General features: G+C 49.0%; 1 protein-coding gene across 3 annotated transcripts in view; it reads left to right on the top strand.

Moving 5' to 3' along the window:
- Positions 1–17,140, top strand: part of Grik4 (glutamate ionotropic receptor kainate type subunit 4) — a 424,337-nt gene that overhangs the window by 307,251 nt on the left and 99,946 nt on the right. For all 3 annotated transcript variants that reach the window (XM_087905544.1, XM_087905543.1, XM_048417251.3), the window contains exon 9: positions 11,080–11,241. In XM_087905544.1, the coding sequence (XP_087761670.1) occupies positions 11,080–11,241 (162 nt within the window). The remainder of the gene's footprint in view (positions 1–11,079; positions 11,242–17,140) is intronic.

Raw genomic sequence — 17,140 nt, 5'->3', positions numbered from 1 at the left:
TCTCCTTCTTTGTGGGAGCAAATGATGGACGTCTTTGTAAAGGTGGTTACACTCCAAGAGTGTGTTTCCAGGAGAACATTAATTCATTTAATGAATACCTTGAACACTCGCTGAGCACAGGCACGGGATGCAGGGCGGGGGACAGAGCAATGAGTAAGACAGACTGTGCTCTGCCTGTGAAGTCCTGTTTGCAGGCTCGCCCTGGGAAGGCAAAGCAGAAAAGGGACACGGTTCCTGGGAAGAATAGATAGGTATGTTCGGGTCATGGGAGCAAATGACTAGGAAACATGCAGGGAGAAGAATTCAGGGGAGCTGGGAGCTGGGAGGTTTGGGGCCAAATCTTCCATTAAACAGGACTCACTGACAGGTATGAATTAGCCTCCCAGCTGCCACCGCCTTCAAAGACCTATTACACAGAAAGCAATCTTCCAGCTTGCAGCGGGCACAGGCTTTGATGCAGATAAATGGACTGGCAGGTACCACAGTTAGGTGGCCTCTGGAAGGAGGAGGGAAGGAGGGAGAGGAGAGGATGCCAAGGTGCCCTGGAGATCCCGAACTTCCGCTACTTGTAGGGCCTTGCTAAGAAAGGCTAAGGTGGGGTTTGTGAGACAGAGGTCAGGGGCCTGGCCTCCGCCGTGCGTCAGGTCCTGAGGAGAAGTGAAGAAATTATGGGTATAGAGAAGAGTTTCGGGAAGTCTCGAGACCCCGACTGCCCAAGTGAGACAGCAGGTGTGTGCTGACTGCTTTCAGTGTGGGATCCACCCGAGTGGATGTAGTGCAAAAGTGCTTCAAGCAGCAGCCAGGCCTGGGGGTGGTGGCTTTTTACAGACTTTTGTGATAAGAAGCTCTCATACGACCCTAGGGGTGCTGTGGTGCACACTGCATGTCATGGAGAAGGTCAAAGTGAAGACTGTGGAAAAGGCGGGCAGGAATCATCCAAGGACTTGTGTGTCTAACTGCGTCTTGCGTGCCGCTGGGGACAGTGGGAGTGTTATTCACAGTCCAATGTATGTTCCAGAAACCTCCCTCCAGCAAGAGCATGGCTAAGGAAGTTGGTGAATTGTAAGACCAGAGGAAGGGGAGGCCCAGGCTGGTGAGGCCCAGAAGCAAGGCAGAAATGGTGGGGGATGGGAGCGGGGCAGAATCAAGAGGTAGAAAAGAAGTCAAAATGGTCTCAAGCAGAAGCCAGGGAATGCACACAGACTTGCAGAGGCAGGTGTGGCTGGCGGGAGAATGAGGGAAGTGCAGGGTGACTTCCAAACTCTAGCTTGAAAGATTGGTGGGTAATGGCGACATTCACAGAGAGGGCACCAAGGGAGAGGAGCCAAGTGGGGTGGGAAGACACAGAGTTCAAGTTGAGGGGGTGACATGATCTCAGGACTCCTTCCATCATCTCCGCTTCGTAATAGCAGGTTGGGAAATTGGAGTCTTTGGTGTTCGTGGGACTCCCAGGGTGACAGCATTTTAAGTTGTCAGTCATTAACAGCCTCAGCAAGGAGGCGTGCGTGACTGCATCTCCTAGTGGCCTTGCCCGATGCTGAGTGTGCAGTAAGAATAAAAGAGGCTCTGAGCTTGTATGCAGCAGGATTCTCTCCCATTTCTGTCTTTTGGGGAAAAAATATTCACCTCCGGGCACTTGGCTTCTTTGTTCTCTAAGTGGGAATGTGTAGAAACCCCATCCTGTGTTAGTGTATGGAGCGAACCCAAAGTTACACCAGCCCTGTAGAGCCACAGCAGCGGAAGCAGGTACGAGCATATTGCAAACACATGGATGTTTAGTAAACCCCTTGTGGTTGAGTTGACACAGGCTGCAGCATGCTCCCCCAGGCAGTTTAGGGGCCGAGGCTGAATGTGGAACAGTGGGGGCCAAAGGAAGGATTTTCTGGAAGCAGCAGAAAATCCTACCGAGAAGGGGGTTGACTCTTTAAGAAATGTGACATGTTCTGGAATGAAGAAACCATAAGGAGAGTCACGACCCGGTCGGGTCCAGGTGGCTAAACTGAGAAGGGCCCCAGAGGCTATAGTGGTGCTAAGATCATTCCCTTTATAGGGTCTGGGGCCCTGGCAAGAAGAGAGACACACAGGGGATGAGTTGACTCAGCAGATAGATGGAGACTCTTGCTGTCAAGCCTGGCATGAGTTTGATCCCCAAAACCCACACTGTAGAAGGAGTGAACTGACTCCTGCAAGTTGTCTTCCAACTTCCACACACATACTGTGACACATATGTAACACACACACACACACACACACACACACACAATAAATAGATAAATGTTGAAAAAGGAGCCAAGTGTGGCACTGCACATTCCACTACTCAAGAGGCAGAAGCGGATGAATTGCTTTAAGTTCAAGGTCATCCTGTTCCACATAGCAAATTCTAGGTCTGCCAGAGCTACATAGTGGGACCCTATCTCAATTAAAATAAGATTAAAAAGAGCCAGTAAGGTTCAAGAGCCAAAGGGAAGCCTCCTGCCTTATGCAAATGGCCACCTTTGCAGCAGGCACAGGATACGCTTCAGGAAGGCTCCCTGGCCTCCCTGTCTTCCTTGATGCCTACTAATAACACTTGAAAGCACATGATAGACAGACATGCCAATAATTCAAGGAGCCTGCATCCTATTCTCAGAGCACACATAACTTTCCTATACACTGACTCTCCTGAACCTCAACAACAGCTCTGAACTATCATAGCTATGATCTCAGAGTGAGGAAGCATGTCTAGTTAAAAGGAAAAAAGATTTTTAAAAAAGGAAAGAAGAGGAAAAAAGAATTTAAAAAATAATTGAATTCTGGTGTTGGGTTTCAGAGAGGAAAATCTAGGACCCAGTAGTAATGGAGAACACCAGGTTTCAAAGTTCTTACTCCAGAACCATGCCTCCTCTCCTGTGCAAGCTTTGTATTATTGCTCACCAGGCCAAAGTGACAGTGTATGTTTATGTGCATATGCTTGTATGTGCACATCTGTGTATGTGTGTATGTTGAGGCCAGAGGTCAACTTCAGCTGTTTTCCCTCAGGAGCCTTCTACCTTGTCTTTGAGATGAACCCCCTCCTTGGGCAGAAGCTCACAGATTAGGCTTAGGAGGGCTGGCCAGTGAGCCCTGGGATCCTCCAGTCTTTGCTCCACTCCATACCCCCAATCCTGGGATTATAAGTGTACACCTGATTTTTTTAAAGAAGTGACTTCTAGACATTGATTTCAGGTCCTTCTGCTGTGTGGTAAATACTTTACTGACTGTGGGATATCTCCACAGTTCACCCCGCACTCCATCACCCAAAGGAGGTAGTTTTTATTTTCAACAGTCTCCTTGTGGTGCCAGGGATACAGAAGAGAACATGCCAACCCTAAGCAACAGGAGCTCATGGGCCAGGAGGGCTCATGGTTGCCAGAAAATGGCCCCTCAATAGTGTGCCAGTGAAGGCCTACTAGTGCCTTATGCAAAAACAGAGAGGTCGCCTTTGCAGCAGGCTGACCCCGTAAGCTTCAGGAAATTTCCTTGTCCAAACCGCCTTCCTCATTGCTACTCAATGACACGTGAAAACACATGACAAATGGCTTCCAAATAGTGGCCCCCAGAGGGGCTTTACTGGGTGGCTCCTGCCCAGCTCTCTGCAGAAGCTGGAAAGTTCACGTAGCCCAGCCAAACACATCCTGTGCTGTACCATCCTAGCCACACGTGTCTCCAATTTCCTGGCATCCTTTCCAAATGCTGAGCATAAGATGAAGAACAGCCACAGCTTTCCCAAGTCCCTACGATCCATTGCCATCCAGGTGCTCAGTCTGGAGCCAAGACAGAGCTCCAGGCCCCTTTGTAAGAAAACTCCCTCTCAGGAAGAAACTTAGCCAATGCTTCATGGTCCCTTCCTCACTCGCACCATTTGGTTTGTAGTTGCCATCTGTGTGGGACGAGATTAACTTTGACTTGGTTTCCTTGGTTATCTTATAACCTGGCCACAGTGAAATCATAATACTTCTGTCTTTATGATGCATCATGCCCTGGCACAGTGCTGGTTCTAAGGTCAGCAGGACCTGGGTTTGAATTCACAACTGCCTTTCACCAGCCGCGTGGCCTTGGGAAAGGCACTTTGGTGCTCAGGGTTTCAGAAGCCATGAGATGCCATGATTAACTCCCACAGCACAAGGCTTGCTCTAAGGATAAATAGAGATCACGGGTGAAATCTACTTAGTTCTGACTGGCACACAGTTGGTGGCCAGTAGATTGTAGCGATACTACAATCGTTACTTTATTAATGCTATTTAGGGTTGAAAAAGTCCAGAACTCGAACTCCAGCCTTCCTCTTTGGACACAAATATCCTCACCAAGCAATTAACACCTTATGACAACCTGGCTAAGTGTTCTCATTTGACAAGGAGCTAAGAATAGCTTCTTGCAGAGGGATGTAGAAGAGGGGGTGTGGAGAAAACCTCAGACCGGATATTTCCTCTGGGGCAGGGCCCAGATGCAGCTCAGGGTAGCCAGACAGTGGAAAGAAGAAGACTGTTCAGACCCTCTTTGTTTAAAGTCACAGTGCAGAGAAGAGAACTCACACGTCTGGGGTTCCTATGTGCTGGGTGCTGTTCTACAGGGGGCTTCTGTTTCCATCTACTGTAGGTAAAGGAATCAACACTGCAGAGACCACCGTGGACTGTCTGGCTAGGATCTGTGCAAATGAGCATCAAACCCCAAACCTGCCCCTTCTAACACACATTTTTTTCAATGAGATTGTTACATTGCACAATGACAGCAGGCCCCATTTGTACTGTCATCAGAAAAAAAATATAGTGTTGTACAGTAGAGTGGTCTTGTCCCCCCAGATCAGTTGTATGATCTTCATTAAATACGCTGCCGTCACAAAAGAGAGGTGATGAGGGCCTACACTGATGGGCTTGGGAAGGAAGGGATAAATTCGAGGGAGATTTAGGGGGCAGGCTTGACAGAATCATCAATGAACTGGGCATGGAGTTTCTAAAAGAGGGAACTGAGGCTACCACCTCTAGCGTAGGTACCAGAGACTAGGATGTGCCTATGGCCGAAGACTGTGGAGGAGAAGGCATGCTTGGGCTCTGAGATGGTCTTGACGTGGCTTCTTGCTTTTCTCCTTAAAGCCAGACACAGGCAAACTCAGTCATTAGGAGCTCTTATTCTTGCAGCTGCGTTTGACAAAACTTGGCCTGTCCCTGGGTTGACTAATGGACTTGGCTGGTTAATGTAGGCACAGGGTCCTCCGAGAGGACACCTTCCCCTCCCATGGCTCTATCCACAAGCACAGATCTGTTTTCCACCCACTGTCCTAAACCCCTGGCACCCAAGTTGTTTCTTGATATTTGGACCCTGAATAGGACGAAGCATGTGGCTAGCAAATCTTTTCTCATTAGAAAAATAGCCCAGAATGATTTCTTGCAGTGGGAGGGAAAAAAGGAGGGCAGAGCAGTAGTAATCTCAATCCTCCTGCCCTTCTCCCCCCTCTTCTCCCTTGAACTTCTCCCCTTCCCTTGGCTCTGTCCCCCAATCTGTGCTCTCCTCATAGCCTGCCCTTGCTCCCTGGCCTAGGTGATTCCTGCAGTCCAGGGGGCTTCGTGCCATCAATCCACGAATGGATGACTATATGTAAACCAAGACCTGGGGAATGTCATATCTTCTAGGGAAGTGTGGAGACTCCGTTGAGCTCTACCATCTATGGTGACCATTCCACACAGCCCTCACCCATGGGGCATTCACCTTCAACTCTAGTTACTTGGATTTTACATACCATAGCATACACAAACATGTACACACACTTGGAGGGAGGGGGAACATACAAACATTTTATAGTTTATTTTAATTTTAAAGTTTATTTTAATGACAAAACCCAATGACAAGAAAGCAAACAGTAAGGGGCTGGCACAATCTGTGTGCATGTTCTTATGTCTTCCATGGGAATAAGATTGTGCTTGGTGGCAGAGAGGCAACAATGAGGGCCTCAAGGTCTTGAGATGCCTTCAATCACCATTCCTTCCACCAACATTAGCCAATCAGATTCTAGGAACTAGACATTCTTCTAGGTGCAGGGAGTGAGGGTCACAACGAGGGTTGCTTATCTTTGCTCTGTGGGGGCATACATCCCTTTAGAGAGGGTCAATGTGACTGTGTGACATTGTGCAAAGGGCTGTCACACAGTCACGCCCGTGACGAGGCATGGACAGCTGTGTTTTGATCTCTGTTTCCTGATGTGGTCTTACCACTGGGCATTTGCCCTTACTGGGAGTTTCACATATCCCAGTTCTGCCTGGATCTGACATGAAAACCGATCCACTCCCAGGACCACCCCTAGCCCTGTCTGTCATTTTATAAAAGTGTGCATCAGCCGGGAAGGGTAGATGAGTGAAGACAGGAAGGGTACAGAAACCTGAATGGACCATGTTTGCAGTCACAGTTAAAGCTGGAGATGGTGGGCACGGGGAGGGGTGAGGGGTCAGATGCGCCTTTCTCATTTACAAGCTCAGCATCTCTTCCACCTGATTTGGAGTTTATAATGTTTCTCTGAATGTATTTAAGGTAGCAGTACCCAAATTGTGTTCTGCAGAACACTACTGTGAAGCACAGATTTGAAGGGGGAAATATATATTCCGTAGTTAATGTGTTTGAAAAATTCGAGATTAAACAAAATTAAGCCAGCCGCTTCACTGCAGGACTGCTTTCAACCTTCAGCATGCAGGGTGTGCCGTGAATCTTAAAGAGGCAGATAGAATAAGTGGCCATTTCTAATATTATCTGAACATAGAACCTTGTTTTTAGTGGAATTTCTGTCTGCTTCTTCTGGGAAGCTAAAGTCCACAGGAACAGACTTAGGGAAATACTGCCTTAGAAGGTTTTTTATTGTATGCAAATGGGTAGCTGTCAGCGGTTTCCCGAACTCTCAGAAAGTTTGCTTCAGAAACACACACACACACACACACACACACACACACACACACACACACACACACGTGTTCAGATACTGGCAGAGTAAAATCCTGGCGTGTCCCGGGAAATTGCTGTAAAAGGACCTGCCATCTCTCTCTGGTCCTTCGGCAAGCTCTCCAATGAGTTGTCATAAATAGCACGAATCACCAAGGAAGCCTCTGAAATCGTTTCATCTTAAGAGGCCTTTGAAACTAGGAAATAGAATAGAGTCAAGGGACAAGGAGGTAGGGATTGAAAGGCAGGAAGACAGACTGGCTGACTTTTGGGGAGACTGTCTCTGAGTGTCTGCAATTAACCCATTCATTCTGACTCTGCCAAGAGCATGCTGAAGGAGGTTCTTCCTCCCTCCGGCTTCCAAGTGGGACTAAGGATGGAGAGGGCCAGATGCTACTCAGATCTCGCGGGAGTACTTCGGTAACCCTTATCCACTGAGTACTTCTCCCTTGCCAGATGACAATGATAAGCCTGCCTTACACGTGACTTGTTTCTTCTTTTCTTCACTCATTTATTTGACAGTGTGCAGGGGAATGAATGGGTGGGTAGGGGAGTGTGCCTCATATTGTGAATATGCCACAGTGTTTCTATAGAGGGATCAGAGAACAACCTGACTCGAGTTGGTTTTCTCCTGCCACATGTGGGGGTCCAGGGGGTTGAACTCTAATCCTCGGGCTTTGTGGCAAGCACCTTTTACCCATTGGTGGGCCATTTCTCAGGAACCTTGATTGTTTCTTGGAACAACATAGGAGGTTTCTTTCTTATTATTGCTTATTTGTGACTGGAGACTGCATTTTCATTTCCCGGTTGCTCAGACCCGAATAATCACACAAAAGCTATATTAATTAAACAGTGTTTGACCAATGGCTCAGGTGTATTTCTAGCTAGTTCTTACATCTTAAATGAACCCATTTCTGTTGATCTGTGTATCACCACAGGCTGTGGCCTACCAGTATCCTTCGGCAACTACAGGGTGTCTGCCTGACTCTGCTTTCTTTCAGCCTGTGTTAAGTTTAGTTTAGTTTTCCTACCTACCTGTATTCTGCCAATGCCATAGGCCAAAGCAGCTTTTTTATTAACCAATGTAATAAAACATATTCACAGCACATAGAGGGCAACCCCACATTAATCACTTTTATTGAAAATGAATTCTTCTCTCACACAATAATCCTGAACAAAACTTCCACTCCCTCCACTCCCCCAGTTCCCCACCTCTGTTCTCCCCCTGATTCACACCCAATCTGTTACCTCTTCAGAAAAAAAGGAGGCCACTAAGAGAGGACAGCCAAACAGGACAAAACAAGATACAGCAAGACAAGACAGAAGCCCTAATATTGAGGCTGGACAAGGCAACCAATAGGAGGAAAAGAGTCTCAAGAGAAGGCAAAAGATACACCAGTTCCCGCTCTTAGGAGTCATGCAAAAGCACCAAGCTTCCAGCCATAGCATGTGCACAGAGAGGATTGGTGCAGACCCATGCAGGCCTGTGCATGCTGTGCCAGTCTCTGCGAGCCCCTGTGGGCCCTGCATTGTTGATTTGGTGGGCCATGTTCTCATAGGAGGTTCCCAGTAGCATCCATTCTACTTTACAAAGTGTGGCTGCAAAGACCAGAAAAGTCGAAGTCCTTGTTCAAGGTCAGACATCCAGTGTGGTGAGGAAGCAGGGTTTGACCCGGAAGCCATTGCCTACTCTGCACTGCCTGGTGCCATTGTGAATATGGGCATCCGTGATATCAGGACTTCCTTGAAATGGGCCTCCGTTTATCAGGTTACATATGGATAGGCACAGAGGTGTGGTAGGCTGTCTGCCCACATTGATGAGGAAGCCAGAACGATAGGATAGCCCTTAGCTTCTCCATCCACGGTCAGCAAAGCCCCTCGGCTTCCCAACAGCAGCCTGGCTCTGTTCCTTAGTCACCTCACTCTTGCCAAATACATCTTTTCTCATTAGCCATCTGCCCTCTCCTGCCTGCTGATAGCCCACAGTGGCTGGGCAGCTGCCCTGGTAGAGAGACAGGACATAATACCAGCTTATGAATCAGTACATTCTCTGGCACGTCTGTGGTCCCCTAATGGGAGGGTGGCAGAGTCCAAAACACACTTCATCCTCATCCAAGTCCACTCTGCTGGGGTTGGTGGCTGCAAAGGAGTCTTTGTAACTCCAGTATGTAAGCCAAAGCAGACAAGGTTGGAATCTGGGCAGGTAAGCTCAGAGCTTAAGGTCTTAGCAGCTGCTGTAGGTGGGGGCAAGATAAGAGTGGGAGTTACCAGGGGCTAAGAGAGCAAAGTCATCAAAACAGGAGACCACCTAAAAGAAAGCAGTTTTTCCACCTGGCCAGGAAGCAAGCCTCAGGCCCCTGCCATCTGCCACATCACACTGAGTGACTGATGGGTCATTTCTAGTGTCTGTAAATACTATGTGCCCATGGATCAGGGAGCTGTGTGTGAGGCACTCAGGATGAGCATGCGATGGATACAGCTTCAGTGTGAGAGGATGGCCTGCCCCGCATCTGAAGGCACTTTTACAGGAACAGATCGGTGAGCAGAATATGCTACATACTTTCCCCTGGTTTTTTGTTTGGGGCCAAAGGAGGTCCAGGGAAAAGACTGGGTGATGGGGTAAAGGCCATTTGTCTTAGTTACCTAGCACATTGTTGGGATAAAATACCAGGCCGAATCAAATAAAAGGAGACAGAGTTCATCTGGGCTCATAGTTGAAAGTCACAATCCATCCGAACTGGGAAGTGAGTAATGGACACAGGAGTTTAAAATGGCTGCTCACGTCGTATCAGCAATCAAGAAGCTAAGAGCCATGAATGTTTGCGCTCAGCCATCCCTCGCTTCTTGGTGCAGTCCAGAGCCACCTACTTTTAGTGTGTGTCTTCCTGCACGGATTCGGCTAATCAAGATATCCTTCCCAGGTGTGTCCAGAGCCTGCTATAATTCCTCACAGATGCACCTAGAGACTTATCTCTTAGGTGATCTGAGATCCTGTCAAACTGACAGCCGTTGCTGACTATCACAGCATGGATGATTGGGTGAAAACCCTTGAACTTCTAGATGTCACTTCCCCCCGATACCCCAGTTCTCTGACTGCAGCAGCCCCTGCTCCCACATTCATAACTGTCTGAAGTGATAATGCATTCAGCTCCTTGCTCTCTGTCTCTTCGACTCCTGTAAGGCCCTTGAGTACAGCAAGGATGTTCCCCTATGCATGTCCTCTCTGCCTAGAACAGTGTCTAGCATGCGAGAATTGCTTGCATATATATGAAATGAACGAAAACCATAATGACACATGGAGATCCAACCTTGTCTGCACACCTTCAGGTTGACATTTTTAGAAAGCAAGCATGACTTTGACACTCCACTAACACTCCCCCCACCACATACACACACTCACTCACAGGACTGACTAGTCTGGGATGCTCCCTAGCATTTAGGCCTGTGAACTCTGACCCCAGTAGACCTCTCCATCCTCCCCAGGATGTGTGTGTGTGTGTGTGTGTGTGTGTGTGTGTGTGTGTGTGTGTGTGTGCTGTATGTTCATCCAGTGCTTCTGGAACTTTGGTGTGCATGACACTTAGGGACCTAGTGACTCAGCTCCAGACGTACAGACTCAGTTAGCATGGTGGTGGTCTATTTTGAGAAAGACCGCTGGGGTGATTCTGATGGTAGAACCGTCCTTCAAGGAGGAGCTCATGTCTTCATTGAAGTGCTGTGGGCAACACAGTGGAGGGCCATATCCTTACTCCCTCAGAGCCTGTGTATGATGACTTCTGGAGAGAATAACCTTTGTCTACCCACATTCTCGGCATTCTCTGTGTAGAAATTGCCTTCAGGCCTGGCCCCAGCGATGACCAGCCGAGGATGTGAACTTCCTTCCACCAGCCACACATATTCTTTGTGTCTCTCTTCACCTGTCACATCTTGTATTTCCCTGGCTTAGGGGCTAATCTACTGATTTCTCTTTTCCTCCCTGAACCCCAGAAGAACCACTCTTCGTTATTCTGTATGCTGAGCACTCAGGGAGCACCTCGTGTGTCCTGAGCTGGCCACAGCCCCAGCGTGCTCCCTCGTGTTCCTTCTTCTTCTCCCCCATTCTAACCGTGCTCTCTCTTTCTGATTGCCCCATCTTCCCAGGAATTCTCCCTCCAGAGAATGGACAGTCTTGTGGACGACAGAGTCAATATCTTAGGATTTTCCATTTTCAACCAATCCCATGCTTTCTTCCAAGAGTTCTCCCAGAGCCTCAACCAGTCCTGGCAGGAGAACTGTGACCATGTGCCCTTCACTGGCCCTGCGGTAAGTGTCCTCCAGATGCCCTTGAGCTCTAACACTCTGTGGTCTACCGCATGTTCCATACAATGAGGCAGGGCCAAAGTTATTGATCTCCACGATGCACCAAGAACATGAACCACACTGCATCTGGAAGAATGGCTTCTGGAGGCCCAGTGATGCTGCCGAAGAACAGAGAGGAGGGCTGCAGAGGTCAGAGAAGGCCTCCTAGAAGGTGGGAGGCAAGCCCAGTCAGGAACTGAACCACAATGATGTGGTCAACTGAGGACCGCAAGCAAGCGGTGATTCCCTGTGAACGTTTCTCCTGGGACTTCATGGTCATTGTAGTTTGTGTAACTGTATTCTGTGATATTTACACGGTGATGCTGTGACGAATCATATACTCCTTGGGGTATCCCTGATATTAATTGATGTGAGACTTGCCATTTGTTCTTTATGTATGGGGCCAAGGGTCTGGTTCCCCTGGGTGGAGAAGGAGCATATTCTGTCTCATTCTTAAGACCTGAAGAGGCAGGTCTGCCCCGTGGAATCACCTACAGCTGGTGTTTCCATGGGTCACCTTCCTAGCCAGTTTCAGAGTCTTCTTCTCCCCAGGAATGCTGGAAGGGGTCTGGGTAGCAGACAGTGTTCTGCTGGAGTGCAAACAAGCTGAGCCTTGAACTTAGGTCAGTCTCCGTGTGTCCTCACAGGTCCTGCTCCTCCTCAAGTCTATTTTCCCCTCCTGGTCCCCTTGGCCTTCTTGCCTGCATGAAGAGTGCCTGTTCTTACTCGGACTTACCTCTGCCTAGGCACTGTAACACATCCCATAATATTACCTGCCTTGGCCTTTTTCGTTTCTCATGGCATCAACAACAGTTCAAAGATGGCCGTCCCCTTCTGACAAAGAGAAAACAGGCCCAGGAGAGCAGGGTGGCAGGTGGGGTCTCCTAGGGCCTCGTTTTAATATAGCCGGGGCTGGCACCTAGATTGACTTCTCCCCATAGGAAACTTTGCAGCCACCCTCTCTCTGCAATGGCCTCTGAGCTGAAAGTGGTGACGATAGTGCAGTTCCTCCAAGCCTTCTCACTTCTATCGCTCACCTGTCTGAGGGCTGCCTCTTCTGCTTCTCTGGAGGCCGAGAACTTCTCCCCACAAACAGCCAAGCTCCTCATGGCAGAGAGCCAGAGGCTGAGGGAGTAGGTTCTAGGGAACCACAGCCTGGGTTCCCTCCTGTGCTGACTTACAGAAAGGCTGCACAGGCTCCCACCTCTGTGGGGATGTCTATTCCCTTCCTCCTCTCTCTCAGACTTCTCTTCCTCTCTCTCTCTCTAGTTTTCCCCTCCCCCTCTCTCTTTCACTCTCTTTCTGCTTCCGTCTCTTTCCCCTATAGACGTGGGAATCTCCACTCTTGATTCCCCTCTGTCTTCTTTAGGCTAGTAAGAGAGACTGCCCCGCTTCCCTGCCTTCTCACAATTGCAGGTGGGGCTCCCCAAATGGGGAGTCTGGTTCGTAGGGTTTCAAAGGAAGGACCGGGCCAAAGATATCCAGGAGAAAGCTTGGTGTGCGTTAGCCTGGCCAAGAAGCTTCCAGGTGGCCAATGGTACGCCACAGATGCGCTTCCTGCCTGAGACAAAGCCAGCGCAGAGGGAGTGGTGGGAAGGGACACGCACACCCACTAGCTTCATATGCCATTTCCATTAATCATGCTGCAAAGAACAAAAATCATGGAAAATCATTAAAATTACAGATGGCTAGATTAAGTAATTAGAATTTAGGCTAAAGCAGATGTTTGTAATTAAGTGTTTATTTTGTTGAATAAAATCCAGATTGTAAGAACTAGTCCATGGGATCTTGATGGGCCCTGCCCTTATATTATTTTGTGGGGCAGAATCAAAGCTTCCAGAGGTTCATGAGCAAGTGGGCCTTTAGGAGGAGACTGTGAATCCAGTCCTTTCTGCTTTGGGGATGATGGGGGTTACAGGTGTGTGTCTAGAAGATATTCTTGTTTTCATTTCAGGGAGGCAAGGGAACCCAGCCGCAACTCCCTGAGTCAGAATTGATTCGTCTTAATTTATACAGAGTCTTTCATCCCCCGAAACAATTTGCAAAACAGCTCAAAAGAAAATAACAGTGAAGAACCAAATGAAAATATAAAAACAAGAGAATAGAGGGTTCCTTGCCAAACAGCTTCTTGGTGCCAAGAAAGAAGAGAGGATTTTAAATGAGGATTGAGCCAGTTAGGGGATCTACAATTTGGAAGAGACAGGGACAACAGGGGATAGCAAGGGACAGCAGAAGCAGAGACAAAGCCAAGAGGCAGGCTTGCACCCACACAGATGGGCAACAGGGGCATCAGAAAGATGGAGGGGTCGATATGGGAGGAAGAAGAAATGGAAAGGAAGGAGAAGGGACAGCAGAAATGTCTCCCTTCCCTTCCCAATGGACTCAGAAGTAGAGACAGGGACAAAGCCTTTTATGACACAAGCCTCTTTTCACTGACTGTGGCCCAAATGCTTTCCAGAATGGAATTAGTCGATAATAACAGAGGGAGAAGGCAATTAGGGCACTGAAGAGATGGCTTGGAATGGACAAACCACGAGGGCACTGATGGACTGGCAGGGATGGCAGAGTCTTACTCCCTGACAGCTGGGATCTCAAAAAGAGAATTGAAAAATGGAAAGAGATTAGCAACTGGGGCAGACTAGCTAGAGGAGTGAAGGGGTGGGAAGTAAATCCTCAGGAGGGAGGAAGACGAGATGAGTGGTCCCAGGTAGATGGACAGGAACCGATAAAAGAAGGGCATCTGGTGAGGGATGAAGGACCCCGAGGAGATTGTCCTGAGGGTAGTGTATGTTCCCGTATACAGGGTACTAACTTGAGTTAGTCCAAGCTCAACTTCAGACGAGACCTAGGAAGTACAGAGTCCTTGGGGACACTTTACCCACGTCACTCTCTGAAGGCCATGTGTGTGTCGAGATGAGATAGGAACCTTGATCATTCTCTACCCACTTGTTCCCTCCCCCAATGTCCTCAGCTTGAAGTGTAATTACAAGAAATAGCTGAAGGATCAAGAAGATCCTGGAGTTAGAGATGACAAAGGACATTGGGAACAGGCACACACCGACCGCTCAGTAGTACATTTGGATGATGTACTACTAAGAACATCAGCTGGGGCTAGGGAGATGGATGTGTGGGCAAAGTGCTTGCCGTGCAAGCACATGGTCCCAAGTTTCAATCCTTAGCACCCACATAAAAGCTAGGCTGGCATTGCTCACCAGTGACCCCAGTACTGGGGGGAGGGCGTAGGGAGGCAAGAGGAGTCCTAGAGCTTGCTGGACAGCTAGCGTAAGCAACTGGTGAGTCAGAGGCTCAGTGAGAGACCCCATCTCAAAAAACAAGGAAGAGAGGGAGAGAGGAAGACACACTTAAAAACACAGGTGTGCATGTACTCACATACACAGTTTTGCATAGATGTATACATATGAACACATGCACTGTGTACAACACACACACGGACAGATAGAGAAAGGTAGGTAGGCAGACAGACAGACAGACAGAGATGGAGATCGTCAGCCAAAAAAAAGTCATCCTATTCGGAGTGGGACCAGCAACAACCATGTGCTAGGAAGGGAGGCAGTGGTGTGACCAGCATCCTCAGAAATCATGCATTGTGCCTCAGGAACCAATGCACAGCTTCTAAAGAAGAAAGGGACCTCAAGAGGAAACGGGTTACAGGCTTGTCTTGGGACCTTGAGCAACATTACCTCAAGAGATGGGGAACTCTCTGGGTCCTCTATAACGATTTAGGATGCTCTCGGTTGCTAGTAGCAGGAACCCAATTAAAATGCAATGTGGTGTCACATAGCATAGTGAGACCTGAGGGAGAGGTAACCGGAGGCCCAGACCCTCTCGTTCTCTCTTCAGTCACTCTCGTTCTCTCTTCAGTCACATCTGGTGTCACCTCTACTCTCAGCCTGGAGCTAAGCTGACTGTGGTGGGTCCAGGCATTACATCCAGAAGCAGTACAGCAGGGTGACTCAGCCGGTGCAGGCACAGCTGGACCAGAAGCCGACAGTAACATGAAAGGACAGAGGACACAGAGTGGGAGGAAGCAGGAGAACAGGGTCTAGGCAGGCAACGCTGGCTAATGGCTCACATCTTAACTGACACAAGGATAGCCACCCAATGAAGCCACGAGGTAAACTGAGGGGTGTTCCAGACCCTGGACATCCAATTTATAACAATAGCAACATTACAATTATGAAGTAGCAACAAAATAGTTTTATGATCTAGATGCTGAACGCAACAAGCTCGCATCTGTGATCTACTCCCGGGCAGATGCTGGTCAGAGCTGGAGAGGGCGTCTAGAGCATCGTCATTTCCATACATCCTTTCAGTGAGGAACTGTAGGCAGCCATTAGTGGGAGAGCCGCATGTGCTGGGGGCGGGGGCAGTGATGAGGTACAAGGAAAAGGACAGCTGTAAGCTGGTGGAGGAGCGACAGGTGCTAAGCAGACGATGACCTCGCCTCCCTTAGAGGAACTAGATGAGTAGGACAACGGCAGTGGGTAGAGGAGAGGAGGAAGCAGTGGCTGGTAGAGGAACTCAGAGCAGTGAGGTTGCTCAGTCAGTTCAGCAGGGCTGTATAGTTTTCCGCTCTTATTGAGACCAGGGGTTGGGGTTTGGATACCTTTGTCTGTTCAGACTTCAGGTCACACATGGCCCCAAGGCAAGGCACAGTAAGGAAGTCAGGTGGAGTTGGAAAGGCAGGAGACTGGATGGAGTCAGCAGGGACTTGAGGACTTTTCTGACGGTATCTGAATAGACGGGGGAAGATGTCATTATTCCCAGATAGGACCTGCTAAATGACAGGGTCTGAAGGAGATTAGAAAGATGCAGCAAGGAAAGGAGGGGAGGGATGGAGGGTGGAAGGGAAGAGGGGAAGGCAGAGGGGTTACACTGGCTAGGTGGCTTTGCAATGCAGGTGAATTTTGATTGTGGGCTGCTCTCCCCTGCGGTTGTGTTTGGAAAGGTTATCAGAGGTCAACACTCTTGGTCCCTATTAGAGACCACATCGTGCATCTGTCCAGCCTGCTTTCCTCCCCCTCCTGTTTCCAGAGCACCACTAACTCCTTGGATGTGAGATTATACAGCTGCATCTGTTATGCTCACCGCTGTACCCGATGACCTGTACAGGCTTGTGAGGCCAGGATGCTGCTTCTTTTATGGATAAGAGCAGTCCCTTCTTGATGTTCAGCGAGATGTCTAAGGTCACTTAGCAACTATGGAGGACCTGGAGTCAAGCCGTGCTCCCCAGTTCTTCCCTCTACACCTTGCTAGCTCATGCTCTGTGTCCTCTGACTAGAGGACTGTGTCCTCCCTCCCTCTAGCCTTGCAGGGGCCAGCATCCTAGAGCCTGATCAGACAGAAGGTAGGAGTAAGCACTCTACCACACAGGGTATGGTCTCCAGATCCTTTCAAAGGGGTCTTCGGATGAGCAAGATGGCTGGTCAGGGAAAGAACTGGTTGCCAAGGGTGGACATCATGCTACCAATGGAGGAGCTGGCCCCTTAGCACCTCAGTGTCATTCCTGCATGGAATTTTTCCTGCCTTTCTTGGCCGTCCCCAGCCAAGTCATTTTCCTCATCACCTCCTCCAGGCACGCTCCTCAATTCCACCTCCTGGCGTGTGCTCCTGCGGTTTCTTCCTCTTGAACTGTCTTCCAACTGCCTCTGAGCAGTGCTGACCACAGAGATATCTCTACTGACCAGGACTTTGTCTTGATAAGGCCTTGTACATTTACAGCTGCCCCCCCCCGGATGGTACATCCCCCAGGCACAAGAGTCAGTTGTGTTTCTACTCTCTCCAGCCACCCAGTCCCCTCGGCATTCCCCACTATCAAGCCTGCCGAGATTTATTAGCGTCA

This window comes from Myodes glareolus, chromosome 4 (genome assembly GCF_982192425.1).
Source record: "Myodes glareolus chromosome 4, mMyoGla1.1, whole genome shotgun sequence".
NCBI lineage: Eukaryota > Metazoa > Chordata > Mammalia > Rodentia > Cricetidae > Myodes > Myodes glareolus.
The sequence above is the reverse complement of the archived record's forward strand: the minus strand, read 5'-3'. Positions and strand labels throughout refer to the sequence as shown.